At 33.1% G+C, this 18161-nt stretch overlaps 1 protein-coding gene across 1 annotated transcript; it reads right to left on the bottom strand.

Moving 5' to 3' along the window:
• Positions 1–70: 70 nt before the first annotated feature.
• LOC142979777 (WD repeat-containing protein CG11141) lies at positions 71–17924 on the bottom strand. Its single transcript, XM_076124940.1, has 9 exons — positions 17568–17924; positions 16179–16342; positions 15695–15818; positions 12676–12839; positions 11916–12051; positions 11375–11574; positions 10794–10897; positions 4332–4845; positions 71–4003 (listed from the first exon to the last, which is right to left on the bottom strand). Exons 1-9 carry the CDS (start codon positions 17790–17792, stop codon positions 3604–3606), a joined length of 2031 nt encoding a protein of 676 aa, XP_075981055.1. The 5' UTR covers positions 17793–17924; the 3' UTR covers positions 71–3603.
• Between the last annotated feature and the right edge of the window lie 237 nt (positions 17925–18161).

Raw genomic sequence — 18161 nt, 5'->3', positions numbered from 1 at the left:
ATTTATTTCTTAATAATACAATATATCCTGTATAGAAATACAGTGTCAATTTTAAATGAAACAAAAAACAGTTCATCAAATACTTTATTGTTCAGCCAAAATCAAAATACATAATATCACAATGTGCCTATAATATAACAGGACTAAACTAACACTAGTGATGTTCAGCAGCCAATATTTATCGACTAATACCGTTTATTCTAAATATATCGAGATTTATATAGTATATACAAACAAAATATAAAAGTATATTAAAGCTAGATAGATCATAAGGTTTACAAAATATTAGCGACTCATGAAATACAAACTCACAGAGATAATACCTAACTGATTTAAATTCTTATAAAAAACTGCCTTCATCTTTGATACCACACTGAAAAGCGACTGTTTCAAAAACCTACCGTTAGTAAGTGATACATCTACTATGGTTTGATTGCTATGGTACTTTTGTCATTTAACTTCATACAACAAAATTACTTCTTACTAAAGATATATTATTGGATGTCTATAGTTATGGATTCCACATAGATAGAAAGCTGTTTTTATATGATGCTGAAGTTAAACTTACGAAACAAGGAAATTACTATTGAAATAGAACAAAATGTCTCAATAAATCATTCTGTTCTTTTGAGTAAATGCTTTGTTTTCCCCCTTTATGGCGCTCAAAAATAAAGGAAAAATGTTTTAAACGTTTTGTATGTTTAAAAATTTTAGTAAGCCACATATTTACTCAGTAGTTATCTCTCACTGATCATGTGAGATTAAACCAACATAATAGTTTCAATACGCTTAACCATCGATACTGTAAGTGAGTATACCTAGTATTTATGCCATAGTGTGTTGAAACCATGACCACTTATTACGCATTGACTTCATTGTGATGATAAATAGTTTCAAAGTGCAACATTAATCGTTATGTGATGTAACAAATCATTTAGAAGTGTAACTTTTACTAAATACCAATACCATCCATTATCCCATAGAAAACTAAACAAATCCATATTCGAGTCGAAAACATACCAAACAATCATCATAATAATAAAATACTGTTCATTTTGAGACGAATTTCTACATAATTTTGTCGAATACGTAATTTTGTAAATAATACTAAATTTTGATTGGGTAAAAATAATCTTAAATCAACAAATCTTAGCCACACACTAGCGGTTAGCCCGGCGGTTACATTTTAATATGCAACCGCTTGCGAATTCATGGCGGTTAATGGCTACATACATGCATAAGTCGCGCAGAGCTGTCAATACCCAGCATTACCGCTCGAATGTTAGAAACAAATGACGCCGGCAAGCCGCGTAACCTGGCGGCCATGCAGCCACTATGTGTAGGAGCCCTTAGTGTGTATAATCACAGGTTGTTGCATATTAAATTGTAATATCTGTTAGCCGCGCGGTAAGTGCGTAACGGGGCTTAGAACATTGCGAAACGATCTAACCAGATCTAAGTGGACGCAAAGAGAGCCTTTATAAGAAAATTATTATACTAGATTATTTTATTATTTCTTCAAGTGGTAAGAGGATAAGAATTTAAACAATTACGTGATTTTTTAAAGGATGCTGATGAAGTATTACATTTAACTTTACATAATTAGCTCTTATATTAATATTATTTACATTTACAGCAAGCATATTTCAGCTACCTACTTATAACTAATTCTGCCACGAAAAGCGCACCATTTCTTATATTAATATCAGATTGTTATTCTAAATGCTTATTTTGTTCGACAGGGAACATTATTATTAATGTTCTACAGATATCTGTTATTTCGAGCCATTACAAACTTGCGAATTACGTATCATTTTTTTCGAACTATCTCGCTCACCCTTAAACATTGTCACATTCGTATGATTATGAATAAGTCCCCGTTTGTATTGATCAGAGTTTAGTCACTGTTATACAATACAATAATATTCTTGTTATAGGTAGGTACCTAACTAAAGTATTTATATTATCGCCTGCCTAAACGATACACCTAAATTTAAAATAGGCCGACGAATAGAAAAAAATTACAAAATGCGTTTTCGCTTCTTTAATTAGGAATGCCTGACGTTTTGACCAGTGTAACCTGCGCCGAAACGTCAGGTATTCCAAGGTAAAATATGTTTGCGTTAATTCCCGTATTTCTTTTCATAATTATATGTAATGTGAAAGTTTAAAAGTTATAATATCAATCTCTACACTAACTATTTCAAACAAGGCATTCGTATTAAAAGCTGCTATTTTATAATAGATATATTATGGCTGCAGTCTGCATTTATGCGATAACAAACACTGCAAAACTTATAATCTAGGATTGCTAATAACTCTCACTTTATTAAATGCAACGTGCGTACAAATACTCTTTCTTATTATTACTATACAAATTGTAATGCAGTTGTAGACAATTTTACTGTTATACTCGGGCCTTTTCAAACGTGCGAACTAAGTCATATCACTTTATCGTAGTCGCTGGCACTTACACATTGTCACATTCCTATGATTATTTTGATTATGACATTTCACACTTTTGTAAAGTCTTATTGCCTGTTAGTGTAGCGACACACCTTCCGAACCTTCGCCGACGGGAGATTCGGCGCTACAATTAACGTAATGATATTTTACCTGATGTGTCATAGATGACTTACATAATACGGGTGTTGAACGGGACGTTCGCTTCCGAATGCTGCGCAGGTGTGTCGGTAAACTAAGGTAAGGCCAGCTTCAAGACTCCATTTCCCAGTTTTCCAAAAAACTTATCGCTGAGAATGCAGCGTAACATGTATATTTTGTCGCATGATTTTCGTGCTTATTGTTCGATTTAAGCAGCCCGTTTTATTATAGTAAAGAGCGAAATTCAATGACCATACGCTTAATAATTTGTTAAACTTAAACTTACTATACACATTTGATCGTTTTTCTTCTGCTTCCGAATAATACGTATTATTCTAATTAGCAAATATCAATAAATTTTATTTATAAAATCATGTATCTACCTTCAACCACCTTACTTGTAAAGGCTGTTCATTCGATAAGAACACTGTTGTATCAGAAGGCATTATTTATCAAGTTTTGACCACATATCGTGTTACATAAGCTCCTTTATATAAGGCTTTTATAAAGAGAGCGTATTTATGGCATGATTTATCTACAAACATTTGCTTCAAATTCATATTTTTGTGACATTTTAAGCAAATTACGCAATTTAGGACTCACGAGTCACTTGTCAAATAGGCAAATGGACATTTATCTAGTACTTATCTGTAAGCCGTATTACCGGCTTGTGCCATGCACATGTAAATATATCCAGTTATTATCAGTCAAACAAACAACTGTCTTACCCCCGGTTTCTGAGGTACATTTAGCCGCAGTTTATCTATTCAATAGCGTTTAAACTCATACAAAAAAAAACAATTGTTAACTGACTTCACCAACTACTTATAACTACTGGTTTATGCATCATGAAAATTCGTTCAGTACATTTTAAATTGATTGCGAACAGACAGAGCTTGGTTTAATAACATATAGTACTAATATCGAGACGTAATTACAATAGAAAATGCTAAAAATTCATGACAAAAGATCTTACACATTAGATCTTGCCTTCTTATATCAGATTATCTCCCACTCGCTGTCCAAATGATCATCGGGAGAGATCAACGACCTATCTTTGAAACCATTCTGTTTCGTATCTAACTTCAATTCGATATTTTCTAAGTTCCAATTATTAGGTAGCTGTACTACTTTGGGCACTAAATCTATGGGATTAGGGTCTTTTATAGGGTTTTTTGTTACCTTAGGGGTTGGTTTCATTTCGGGTTTTTCGGGCTGTTCAGGTTTTTCGGGTTCGGGTTTATAAGTGGGTTGGGTTGGTTCTTGGTCTGTGTTAGTGTAAGCTTCTGGTTTCGGACTGTTGATGCTCAGGGACTCGAGGTTCAACATCTTTGCTAAGATTTTTTCTTTCTCTTCAATCTGTTTTTCTAGGAGTTCGTCGCTTGGCTGTGTTATGCTGCTGTAAATTTAAAATGAATTACGTTAAGAATTATATTTTGGAATTCAGGTTTACTTTTTTACACTGTATTTGCTTTTATAAATTAGTTTTAATGACTATCTAGGTGTCTTATGCTGTGTAAACTGACTTTTTTATGTATTGTAAAAATTGCATTGAAATATGTCAAAACAAACAGTCAAAAATTTCAAAACTATTAAAGATTAAAAAGAAGCAGCTTAGAAATGTTTCTCTATAAATTTAGACACGTAAAATCTAAAAATGAGCATACCTACTCAACACTTTCTTACAGGAGGATTTACAATCTTACAAAAAAAATAGTAAAACTTACCTATAAACACTCATATTCATAACACAAGGGCTGGTATAGCTGACATTATCGACCGGCTTCCGCACAGGGGTCGCCAACCTCGGCGTACTGCCGCCAGACCCATCACGTTTACAACTCCTGCTTCTCCTACTACTATGTATCAACTCATCATCGTATTTCTTCTCCATTATACTATTATAAAGTTTCAATTTCCGCTGCAATTCTTCAGTTTTCACTCGCCTTATTTCTTCAGCATCACTTGAGACATCTCTAAATTCATTTATAATGGATTCTAATACATTATCGGAAATGTCTAAAGGCAAGTGTTTGATGGGAGGTAGTTCGAAACATTCCTCGGCACTTGCGATAGTGCCGGTTTCCACTGCTTCGTTTTTAGTGAACATTGATATAGGTTGCTCTAGTACGCTGGTAATGTACGGCACAGTTTGGTCTATGTGCGTGAAGTCGCGGACGGTGTTCACTGCTTGTTGGAGAGAAGTCGTCAGCGATTTCGTCATCAGGTTTATGGGTTCATCTGTTGAGAAAAATGGTTTGTTTTGAAGCGTTTAAGCAATTGATGTGTTTTGAACATATTTTATCATTTTTGTTTAAAGCTGCAGATACTTTCTTGCAATATTATAGCTTTACAACTTTTCTATTTCAATATGAATTTGTTTTCTCTTAGTAAGAAGTCTCAAGACTCAGTTTTATTAGTACCTAACATTTCAATACCTTTAATAACTCCTTGTCTGTATAAATTTTACTTTATCATCATAATGTTTAATTAGTTACGCTGTAATAAGAGCTCTAATTGTATACTTAATATGTATATTTGTTCGGAATCTTAACTATCTCTTTGTTCTAAATTTGCTATTTTTATTAGGTCGTAAGACAAAGAAGTAGGACTAATTGTAAGCATTTATGAGTAATGCCTTACAATTTTACAATGACGACTATAGTTACACACATATTTGCACAATCAATAATAGCATTGCTTTAATATATTCTGACAACTTAGTACCTTACTATGCATAGTTTATTAAGATTGTAATCGATAACTTTGTCAAACTTTCAAAATTTTGTAGACGTATCCAAGAGACTACCGTCAGCTGCCGTGGTTTGTTGTAGGACTATAATAATGTAATCTATACTCATATTATAAAGCTCAAGAGTTTGTTTGTTTGTTTGTTTGAACGCGCTAATCTCAGGAACTACGGGTCCGATTTGAACAATTTACTAATAATTGTCAAAATAAAATCTCGTATCTGTGGATTTGAATCTGTCACTTGTGCTTCTTCACACGCCAATGTTTTATATACTATTTTAATACGTTTAAACTACTATTTAATAGAAAATGAGGCCTACAGCTGCAAAAGCTAGCAAAATAGCGTCAAAGCAATACCATTGGTCAAATACATAAATATACAAAAAGCGAGGTGTTTTGGACATAAATAAAAATGCGTTGTGTTTGTGCAAATGTATATTTATATATAAGTACAATGGCCATGCTGACATACATACATACAAACTAATACACTTGCTTGCAAAATAATAGAACAAAGAATTAAAAAAACTTAAAACCAAAATTACATAATGAAATTATAGTTTTGAAATGGTGAATAATAAGAAAATGTGCAAGAAATATCATTATAATTTGCATAACTATTATAAAATACTTTAAGTTTTATCATGTTTCAAACGAAATAGTATAATCACTACTTGGCTACGTGTATTGACTTTAAAAAGCCATCAAATTTACTATCTTTATTAAGGCCACAATTAAAAGAAAGAATGGGTCCTAAAACATACATACATTAAAAACCCAGTCCAAAACTATTTTTTTAAAATTGCAAGCAACCATATTTAAAACATATAATTATAAAAGTCGTTGTCAAATATCTCACTACATAGGGTAACTAGATACAGGGTGTAAATAATTTGTGTATCAGTAATAAGTGTTCTTAGGTTTATTTACATCCTGTATATTAAGCTTTTAAAGCGACAGATCTAATCTACAATAGAATAACATAGGCAGTTGCAAAAATAAGATATCGGAAGACACTAAAACTTGAATTTAAAATGTTCAGAATATTCAACTTATGATATTCTCTTCACTCATTATTTATAACATTTATAAGTATTGTTAAATTGACAATTTATAATATAAAGAATTTTCACATTTTTGCAAATGTCCATATTAAAAATGAAATACAACGTAATAAAAAAAATAAGAAATTGCTGGAATGTGAAATCTTAAGTACTGTTTTCCATTTTAAGTAATATAATTGTAGCACCAAACTAAATAAGTACTCGAAAATACTGTTTTATAATTAGCTAAGGCCGTTCGTACACAGACACAAGGGTATACTTATCTATTTAGTCTTCAAGCGACCACCTTCAAACAAATCTAATCGCGGGACAAATAAACGAACCTTACGGGATTTTAAAATCGCCGAGTAAACGATTTTCGTAGCTTAGTGTAAGAACGGCCTTATTGTGACTTAATTGGTATATTCTATCTTTGATATACAAGTATTAAGTAAGTACATGCGATATATTAATTTGCACTACATAATTCGTTACAAGATAATTAACTAAAAGAAACATAACAAATTTGATTCATAATTAAGAACTTTCGCACATGAACAAGAAAATGAAACAAAAATTGCCTAAAAATATTTTTGTTAATCTTAGAACCGAGTGTACCATCGTCAGATAATTTTATTCAACAATAACGAAGTTTTTACAGATCTATAATGTATCGAAAACGTATGCAAATTTCAGTTATTTATCGAATAAAGTTATCTGAGAGAACTTACTGATTTTTTTGTTTTAGATTCTCGTAAGTCATATGCAAAAATATAGTAACATTTTCGTCGTCAAAAACTAAACCAACTAAATATACTTATCATTCAATTCATACAAAAACAACTTCTAACTAATATACACATAAAAGTACATAAAAACGAAGCAAAAAAGTCTACAAAAATAGTCCAATTAATATTAAATTATTCAAAATCAAATTATGCCTACAGACATTCACAAACATTTACAAATTTTCTACACAAAAATATATTAATGTATAATAACAATACATTCGTCGCATTTTGGTATTAATAAGGCACTTTTTATCTTAATACTAACTACGATACGCGCAACCTACGTCGGCCGACTTGAAGTTAGCAGCAGTTGCCGGGCAAATATTCTTTTACGCCTAACTTCAAGCCGGTCAATGTGGATTGCGCGTACTGTTCTAACTAATAAACATCGTCTAAGCTCTCATTAGTTATGCAGTGTTCTGTCAGTATCGATTAATTTTAAAATTGTAAATGACGTAAGTCCGGTTTCTGAGTACGTGTAGCGGTAGTTTATCCATTCAATAGCGTTTTTCTTTCTATGAGTTTTGACACTATTGAATAGATAAACTACCGCTAAATTAACCTCAGAAACCGGTGGTCATACAGTTAAGATATTGTATAAGGCCCAATGCACCCCCGCGAAGGCGCAGCGAAGTTACTGAGCATAAGTCAATTTAAAATAAACCTTAAATTCTATGACGTAAAGATTAAAACATGTCAGCTTAAACGCGCTGCGCCGAGAGCTACATTCGATCTTTTGACGTCCAGTTTTAATCCACATATCTTAGGAGTTAAGGTTCATTTTAAATTGGTTTATTCTCCGTATCTTTACCACTCCTCCGCTAGTTTGCGTTGGGCCCTACTAATCGGAGCTTATACGACATTATTAAGACAGTAAATAAATTTCTAATCCTACTTACATACTAATTATAATCTCATTAGATTTACAACCCATTAAATATTAAACATCACTCAATTGGATATCTCTGTGAAAATCGCTCTCAAGTCCAAGACTACTGCAAAAAGTACTTTTTGGTGTATTCACACAAATATTGGTCACAAAATAGTGGAGTTTTCTAATCAGCTTGTTCTAACGTGATAATGTCAAGTAACACTATCAAAACAACAAAAAGCTATAAGAGTTCGACATACTTATTAGTTTGTGGTTAGTGGTCAACCTAGTGTCAAAGTTGTTCAAACCACCTGAAAGGCCTTTGAAATGGCGTTATTTCTGTTATTTTAATTGACGTCAATCGGGACCTACTTTTTACGTGCCCTCAAAGCACGGAGACGCTCAGTTAGCTCACTATACGGTCACCCATCTATAAAAAGACCGTGCCAAGCGTGCCTACTGAAAGTTTACCAGCGAGCGCCCAGTGAGCGCAACTGGCTATGAGCGCCTCATATTTATACTAATCTAACTACAAATTAATCTAAATTGATTAAATTCGGGAATGTTATATATATGCACTACTTCTATCTACAAGTGATAGTAAAGTAAAAGTCCATACAATTACAATGGCACTAACTACGCAAAAGCGTACTTTATTCATAGAACCATTTTAAGGCACCGCGGTACATAACAGTACTAAAAAGTAAATATTTTTATGAATTTTATGTGATGTTGAATCGTAATGTCCGAAATGTAAGATATACTGTTAAAATTACAAAAAAATGAAAACTGTATACCGGAGGCAAAAATTCTTAGTACAAAAATAATAAAAACTACTACTGGCATCGCTGCATTAGACCTCCTCAACCTCGTGCTGGCATCAAGCCTCCTCTCAGAGAGGGTTAAGGCCTCAATTTCAATCTAAAAACCACTACAATATTTAAATAGTATTTCACTAGCGTAATATAACAATCAAGCAATTATAATTTGTACAAAAAATAATAACCAAATGGATAAAGGAAATTGATAAAGACTGTTAACCTCCGGTATCCGTAAAAAGTGTTGTAACAATATTCATTGAAACACGAATTAGTCAGATATTAGTCTTTAGTCCAGTGTATCTCAATACTGAGTCATAATATAATGAAATAAAGTATAATTTCGTTTGAACACAACTGTAAAATGACATCCTACCAAAAAATATACTTTTCGTCTTAAAATTGTGATGTATAGAGTTTATAAGTATATAAGGAATGTATTGCTATATAATAGCAAATATAAATGCACGTATAAACAGGACGGAAATATGTTCATAATACTTCAAATAATTACTTTGAACGAACACATTAGTATATAACAACCATTTATTTACTAAATGCCTGTCAATTCTTCAGAATATTATTTTGTAAAATAAATTTCAAAGATTTAAAATAGTCTTGGAAACGTAACATAGATAGCACTAGTGTGAACGAAGTTTTCTTTGATCCCAAAGTTTAAATTAGCCATCCTTTTCTTTAATTAGAATTCCCAGGTCGGAGTGCTATCGGTCTTATTCTAATTGCTATTAAATTATTAGTATAGTAGTGATTTTAGTACACCTTCAAGTATAACAAAAGTAATAATATGTATGTACATAAACAGAACCTAATTAAAATCCTTTTTTTTAATGTCCATCTACTTCCAAACACACTAGCGTCAATCATATTATGTTTTTTTAAGAAGTTATGACAGGCATTTTCACAACACTCGAAATAATACAAATGTACTCAAATTATGCATCTCTTTAGAAATATTTTATAAATTAAGTACAAATGTATTTAGTAGAATACTGTAGTTTTAACTAAAGCCCGGTTTCAGTACTCCCGGATAAGTATTAGATTAGTTATCTATCAGATGAAATTTTGACTGTGATTTCCATACATAAGTTGTCGTTCTAATAGATAGGTGATCTAACACTTATTCAAACGTTGTGAAACTGGCTTTAATACATTTATAAGTCAAAATACATACAAAAATATTGTACTTAAATAGTAATTAAGTACATAAAATAATACGGTGTTTACTTGTGCTACGTAAGTATAAAACTGTGATGATTGTTCGTTGTGATTGTAAACCAAAAAATATTGTAAACCAAAATAAAATAGAATCTTTTAATTTGTGAATTAAACTTTACTAGACATATGACAATGTATTACAAAGACTGCTTATTATGTAGTCTGAGGTTCGATTTCCAGGTCGGGCAAGTGCTATAGTTATTTTCTAATTTATATAAGGATATTTTGAATAGTGGCCCGGAGTCTGGTAACGTGCCCGTTAGCAATAGGGTCGGACTCAGTACGAACAGGCATGATATTTGTATGTATGTATGTATGAGGAATGTATCTCAATCACATATTTAATATCAACAATAGCGCTAGCCTGTGACGTCATATAAAAATAATTTTATACAAAAAAGTTTTTGACAGTTCATAAAGAGTAACTTAGATATAAAGAGAGACATAAAGAGTAACAGATTTCTCTACCAATATGATGACGAAAAAGCCCTTGGAAATAGTCAAAAAATCGTACTCTTTATAAAATTACTGAACTTTTTCAGTACCATTACTTACTTTTTATGAAACGAACAAATAGTATGTAAAGTTTAATTCACAAATAAGTCTAAAAACTTCAAATGTCTAGCTACAACAACATAGATTGTACAACGTTAAGGGCTGTTAGGTTTAGAGAACAGACCTGCGGCGAGTGCGGCGGGCTCCGGCGCGTGTGCCAGGCGGACCAGCGAGCGGGGACCTTCCAGCACGAAGATCTCGTCCTTGTTCACTGATACTGATAGTATCCTGTAATTATACGTGTTATTTTAATATAAGAATGATCTCAACACCTTATTTATTAGATATCTGTGGCCTATGACCTTATAAGTAAACGGCCTCTGTCTAGACCAGTGGTTCCCAACCAGAGGTCCACGGACCGCCAGTGGTCCGCCGAAGTAAAAATATGGTCCGCGGAAGTATTAAAAATTTTAATTTTTCAGGAAATGTTGGGAACCCCCTAGACGGCAGTTTATACGACGGCTGTTCATGAGGTTTGATTAACTAGTCGAACGAAGCGCTACGGGTCTTTTTTGATTTACCTAGTTATATTACATTTGACTAACATTATTAATGGCGAAAACTAAGTGTATTTCATACATTCTACCTACACCTTCGGGCATAACAGGCGTGGTATTATGTATTTTATGTAGATTTATTTTTTATAAGTAAAACTTTGTACTACGTGCACGTGTACTAAGTAACGTGCACTATCGTATACGTTACCTTCTAAGTTCATCAACAACTGCAACGGCAGTAAGCGAGCGCGGGTCCAGTATATACAGTATGTGCTCATTGTGTGACACTAGGAAATGTTCCCGGAATACGTGCAGCGGTCCCAGGTTGTACTCCCGGGTCGCGTGCGAGTGCTTCTGCTGACTCGGGTTTAGTAGTTCCGCTATCGTTAGTGGGTTTGATATGGCCTCCTGGGAATAGAAATTGGTTTATAAGAAAAACAAATTTAAAATATCTAGATAATATTGAGGATAGCTCGTATGTCCTGGCCACATTAGTGTGGATATAGACATTTAGTTTATGAGGAAAGGAAATACTTTAACATACAGAATTTGCTACATTTGTATTAGCTTATAGCTATCGTCTCTCTCTCTCTGTCTTTAAATTGATTGGATTTGCAAAGTAAGCAGCTTTGAAAAGGCTCCATATCTATTCAAGACTGCTCAATAATAAATTGTTTATAATGACTTAACTACTCAGTCCCAAGCAAGAATAGATCACCAGAATAAATGCTGTTCTTATTGTAACATACCTTGAACAGTAGTGTCTGTAGTACATTTCCTTGTGTGTCAGCACGCCATAACCTCAGACCGGGGCGAGCGCAATACGCAGCAGCGGGTCCACCTCGCGCGTATGAATATTGAAACACCGCGCCGAGGGCACATAGACTATGGACAAAATAAAACAATAATAAAACTAATGTTTAGTTTAGTAGGTTAACTATTTATAACCGAAATGTATGTACGCGCATAATTTTTGATCAACTAAATTATAATATTAGATAATTATTTTTAATATGTTTTTAACTGCCGGGAAAAGGTTTGTATGGGTTCGATAGGATCAAATTAAAACCATGGGAATCAAACACATAAAAATGTACTACACCCCGACGAAGTCAGACCAGTCCGCTAGGAAATCTATACTAATATTATCAAGCTGAAGAGTTTTTTTTATTGTTTGTTTGTTTGTTTGTTTGAACGCGCTTATCTCAGGAACTACTGGTCCGATTTGAAAAATTATTTTATATATTTATATATCATTACGCTAAGACCAATAGGAGCAGAGAGTAGCAATAAAAAATGTTACGAAAACGGGGAAAATTTTCATCCATTCTCTATTATGTGACGCAAGCGAAGTTGCGCGGGTCAGCTACTATAAAATATGGAAACTGCCCCGAGAAGTGGATGAAAGTTGAAGGGGCTAAGACCCCCCTCCAGTTACATGCGGTAGGGTCAGGATGGTAACTCTGATTGTTAACCAGTATAGTAGCAGTATAAAAATGTATGTGTTACCTCTTCCTCTCCTTCTTGCCGAGCTGACTGACGTGCCAGCGCGCGTCCCGCCTCTCGCACACGATGCTCCTGTACAGAGAGGACACCAGCAGCGAGTTCTGATAGTAGCTCATCTGAACTATCTCGTGCTCCTCGTTCACTATCTCCATTGATTTGCACAGGTGCTATACAAAAATAGAACATTCCTTTAAAAAATATGATTCTTAAACAAGATTTTAAATTGCGTTTTATTCTTTTTCCAAGTCGTAATCACTACATATTATGAAATAAAGTCCCCTCGCCGCGTCCCTGTCTGTCCGCGAAAAACTCGAAACTTTGTAAACTTAAATTTATGCGGTTTTCACTAAAAGATAGGTTGACTCATAGCAAGCTAGACAAACGATGTTAAATTTGGCTCTCAAACTTTGCATAAAAAGCTTATAACGATTGAAAAATGCACAATTAGCACGTTTTGTACGTGATTAGTAAAGAAGGATCCATCGAAAAATTTAGATAAAGGGTTTCTATCCCTGTTTTTATTTACTCCTAACTCAATATAGTATCGATCGTAGTATTTACGAATTATTATGAATAATAACAAACAGTTATATGACCGTCAAAATCAGATATTAAGTGTTACGTACGCAAGTCATTGAATATGGATGTCTTAGATTTCTGATAAGGATCTTGTTAGTTGCCAAAAACATTTAGAATCATTTTGTTTGTTAGTTTGTAACGCAAAATAGTATGAATACAGCAACTGTAGTTTTTTAGCTTTCCAAACTCCTTAGGAAAAACTCGTATTTTACGAAGATTAGATGTTCAACATTAAAATCAAATTGTTTATTCAATTACGCCAAATGTTGACTCATATGATAACCATTCTCATGAGAAGACCTCGTGAGAAAGTTGTTGGCAACACAAAAAAAATCTATGACTCACAAATTCTGATAAAAATGTATACTTAAATCAAAATACTTAACTGTACAAAAGAATCGACTACTACCATTATACGCGTGCTATAAGATCAATAAAACATAATATTATTGTATAATTTGATAGCTATGTTTATTTTACCAATATTATCTACTAAATCATTATGGGTCTTTCACGTTCCAAGTCGCGTGGTTAAGTAGTGTTTAATACAATTAATACGAAACTATAAACCTTAACCTTTTATATTTCCTTTGTTTGTAAGGAGTAAACCTCTAGAACTCCCGAAACGATTCAACAACTCATTCTATTGATATAGAAAGCTTACCCTTTTAGAATAACACTAGCTGACCCGCGCAACTTCGCTTGCGTCACATAAGAGAATCATAATTTTCCCCGTTTTTGTAACATTTGTCACTGGTACTCTGCTCCTATTGGTCGTAGCGTGATGATATATAGCCTATAGCCTTCCTCGATAAATGGGCTATCTAACACTGAAATAATTTTTCAAATCGAACCAGTAGTTCCCGAGATTAGCGCGTTCAAACAAACAAACAAACTCTTCAGCTTTATAATATTAGTATAGATTGTTACTTTCTACATACATAATATCACGCCTGTTATAGTCAATGGTTTAGGCAGAGGTGTATAAAATACACCCACGTTTTGCTACTAACAATGTTAAGCCCTTGTAATAGGGGGCGAGCTTATTGCCATTTACCGGACACGTTATCAAACTCCGGACTATTGAGAAACATTGTAATATAAATTAGAAAATACTTTATTACTATCTATCGCAGAAAAATCTCTCAAAGCGGACAAAGTCGACGCAAAAGCTAGTTTTGCATAAAACAAATACAAAACTTGTAATTCAACCTTGTCTCAGTGCAATGGCCGCATTCTTTATCATTTTTCCCGTTATATTTATACATAATTACCGCAAACGATAAATATTTATATTTATGTTCTTATAATTGGAATGTCTTTCCGTAAACACGCAAAAAATCAAAATTGACTACTTTATATTTAGTGTAGAGGGAAAGTTGAAACGTTGCCATATAACTTAAGCACCGCATGACTCAGTTCGGCAAAGTGGAAACAAAATGAAATGCGGCACCTATATAAGTAAGTACCTACGTGTGTATACAAGTCTGAGTATCATTGTATCAAGTTAATGCGTACAGCGGTTGCAAGCGAATAGATAGATTCGTAGGTACACTCTCGTCTCTCACTCTCTACAAGATCGGCGTATGTCTCAATTGAAATACATACATACTAATATTATCAATGAGAAAGTATATCCGTTTGTTCTACATTATGACAACTTATTTCAAAAATAAAAGATCAAAAATAGCTCTATTTTTCAAAAAACCACTCGTTAATAGGTTGTATAAAGGAATGAATCTACCCATGCAACAAATTCACTCGCGGTAGTTAATAATGTTGAAAAAGAGCTTTTCAAATACAAGAGCGCTTATTTGCCTATAAGTACAACGGCTTTCAAGTAAAGTCCCTCAGATAACGTAGGTTGATACAAGTGACGTCATTGGTTCCCGACGGTTATGTCCCTGAGGACAGATAGGCCTTTCAAGTACCTATGTATCAAGTTAACGACAAACTTATAAATAAGTATACAAACTAGTGACTCAACAATCTTTTTCCCTTCATATATTAGGTACCTACTAGCTTTTGCCAGCGACTTAATAGGACAGAATTTTCATACAAACATTCATCCCCTCTTCTAACACTTTCTACCCCTTTTTTGGCAATATTCTATTTAATTCGCCTATGCTCTTTTTCAAGTTCAGCTCTATATGTACCAAACTTTATTAAAATCGGTTCAGAAGTTTAAACGTGAAGGCGTAACTTTCGCATTTACAATATTAAAGTAGAAATATACGAGTATTTTACTTAGGCGTTGTCAAGAAAAGTGTGAATTCGCCGCGAATCCTCACAAACGAAGTTTTCATCACAAGAATGCGGCAAATTTACCTATAAGGTCAAAGGTTAGCGCAATATGGTCGTGTTATATCTGTACAACATTATCTATTTGCCTAATAACTAGTTGACTATGATAGAAAGGTAGTAAAGGTAAAGGAACACTTACCATATAAAAGTCAATTTCAGTCATAATAATAACTCCATTCTTATCACCAGAGAACAGTCTCATGCCATTCTTGGACCACTCTATAGCTGTTATTTTACTTTTGTGTAATTCTCCTATGGTATACCTGAAACAAAAAAAAATTTGAACAAAATAGAAACATTTGATTTATACAAAGCAATGTATCACTCATTGTTATTTCAGTATTCATGAAAATGTTTTTAATTTAATTACCCAAAGCAAGACACAGTCTTCACAAATTTACCAGGTTTCTGGAATGTCCCCATGGATTTTCAACACTCTTAGGGTTGAATTTCCCAAAATAGTAGTGCTCTCCTACACTCTTCAAGAAACATACAAATAAACTGAATCTCAGCTTCTTGCATTCAGTAGCTTAGGATGTGTGTTGTCAATGAGCAAGTCTGTCATTAATGGAGGAGTTCTATAGATTTTGTTAGTAAATTATATTAAATGATGATGTTTTTACCTTTCAACTTTGGGTTCCACTTTTGGTTTGAATGTGTCTGGAACATTCTCTGGGTGTTCCTTGGGTATTTGGAACACGGTGACCTGGCCGGCTGCATTGCCAGCACCCACCATGTAGTCCACTGTGCTTACTATCTTCACATAAGTTATGGGAGAATTTGATGCCTAAAAGTTTACATAAATTAGATAACTGTTTAAGGAACATGTTTGTAATTTCATGTCTATTACACATAATTTACAGTTAAGGCTTAATAGCAGTAATACATCCCCTTTTTACCATAAATAAAATGTAAAAGGGATCAAAAGATGATCCCATTGAATAATTGACCTCCACAAATTTTATCAAGACTTCCCTCATCTGATTAATGCATTTTTACTATAAATATCAAGTAGAACTTTGCAGATGTTCTGAATTTCAGGTCAGACAGTCGGAGATTAAGTTACAAATGCATCTTAATAAATAATCAAGCATATTGTTGAAACAGCTCTTGGTCATTTACATAACTAATTGCAGGTGAATTACAGTGAAATACATTCATAATTATAATTGCATAATTTTCTGGCCTTATGGATATTCAAAATGATTACAGAAGTGCCTCAATTAAACCTGTTTTATTATAAATGTGATTTTTTAAATACTATTTCTTTCAGTAATTTCAACATGTTAAAACGCAACAGTTTTGGAAAACATACATTGAGAGAAATAAATCTTAAATAAAAAAACCATTTTGTGAAAACAACATCAGGCTACACTTTAATATGAGGAAGTGACTTTTTACAGCCTGTTGTGAAGTAGACATTTAATTCAATTGGAAAAACACAATCCTTTTTGTAGTATTATAAAATGGGCTGTAAATACATAGCCCCATGTCAGTTTGCTAAAGCCTCTGCCTAGTTTTTATAGCCAGTATTCTATATTCCTTTTGCACTCCCATTGTTATGACTATTATAATACTTATTAGTGAATCATAACAATATAAAAATACATAGTTTAATCACAAGGAAGCCAAGATAATCTAAATGATGAAATCTTGTAACACAGTCACTTATAAAAATAAAATCAAAAGTGTTATTTCCGTTGTACACAAATAAGATAAGAGCAATCCTTACAAACATTTATAATTAACATTTCTGTTATCTTATCTTGTAGGTTCATTATTGTGTTGTGAACACACAATCATTGTTAAACATCACCCGAAAATTATAGTTAAAAGTAATTATAACGTAACTCGAAAATTGCAGGATGTTCTTGAAGTGATTGATATGAACCTAACTACCTACATTATTAAAAAAAAATAAGGATCCTTATGTAGAAACTAAAAAACATTGTCAAGGACGTAATAACATGTATTATATTCGTAGGAAACTCGTAGTTTCTTATTGGTCTTACCTCGCATCTTAGACGCTGGATGTTGCCCTTTTTTCGATCGTACCAGTACACTAGGCCAACGTTAGTGCCCAAAGCTATATACTCGCTCACCGCGTCAACGCACGTTAAACAAAGCTCGTTAGAAAATATGCCCGTCTGTATCCTAGGGGGAATTAAATTTAAAATATGCGAACATGGGGCCCATTCCCTCACAAAACCTTCTTCAGCACCACCCGACACTTCCATTTTAAACTATAAAAATCACTACTTGTAAATCACGTTATAATATACAATTATTGAACCTACAAGCATGTCTTTTTGTATATAAATAATATTTTATTTGCGTAAAAATTAAAAGCGAAAGTGTCCGTGTTTGAGTTATTTTGACATATGGAAAAAAATGGATCAAGTGGTGCCAACTGATAAAAAATAATTATTTCTTAAAATTAAACCTATTATTTCAATACATATTTACTTAATTATATTATTAAATAACCATTTATAATCTTAGATCGGTACTTAATTTTATTTATTTGCCGTCACAAAAAAAGCAACATATTTGTGCTACTATTTTTAGTTTACGGTTTTACTGAGCTATCTGATTTTCTTTACCAA

This window comes from Anticarsia gemmatalis, chromosome 17 (genome assembly GCF_050436995.1).
Source record: "Anticarsia gemmatalis isolate Benzon Research Colony breed Stoneville strain chromosome 17, ilAntGemm2 primary, whole genome shotgun sequence".
Taxonomy (NCBI): domain Eukaryota; kingdom Metazoa; phylum Arthropoda; class Insecta; order Lepidoptera; family Erebidae; genus Anticarsia; species Anticarsia gemmatalis.
Note: the sequence above shows the minus strand (reverse complement) of the source record. Positions and strands in the feature narration are given on the sequence as shown.

Excerpts from the sequence above, each read along its gene's own strand:
- LOC142979777 (XM_076124940.1), bottom strand. The coding sequence starts at position 17,792 with ATGGAAGTGTCGGGTGGTGCTGAAGAAGGTTTTGTGAGGGAATGGGCC. Across the intron at positions 12,052-12,675 it reads GGCAAGAAGGAGAGGAAGAG|TCTATGTGCCCTCGGCGCGG; the intron begins GTAACACATACA and ends TTTTGTCCATAG. Across the intron at positions 4,846-10,793 it reads GCCCGCCGCACTCGCCGCAG|ATGAACCCATAAACCTGATG; the intron begins GTCTGTTCTCTA and ends TTTTCTCAACAG.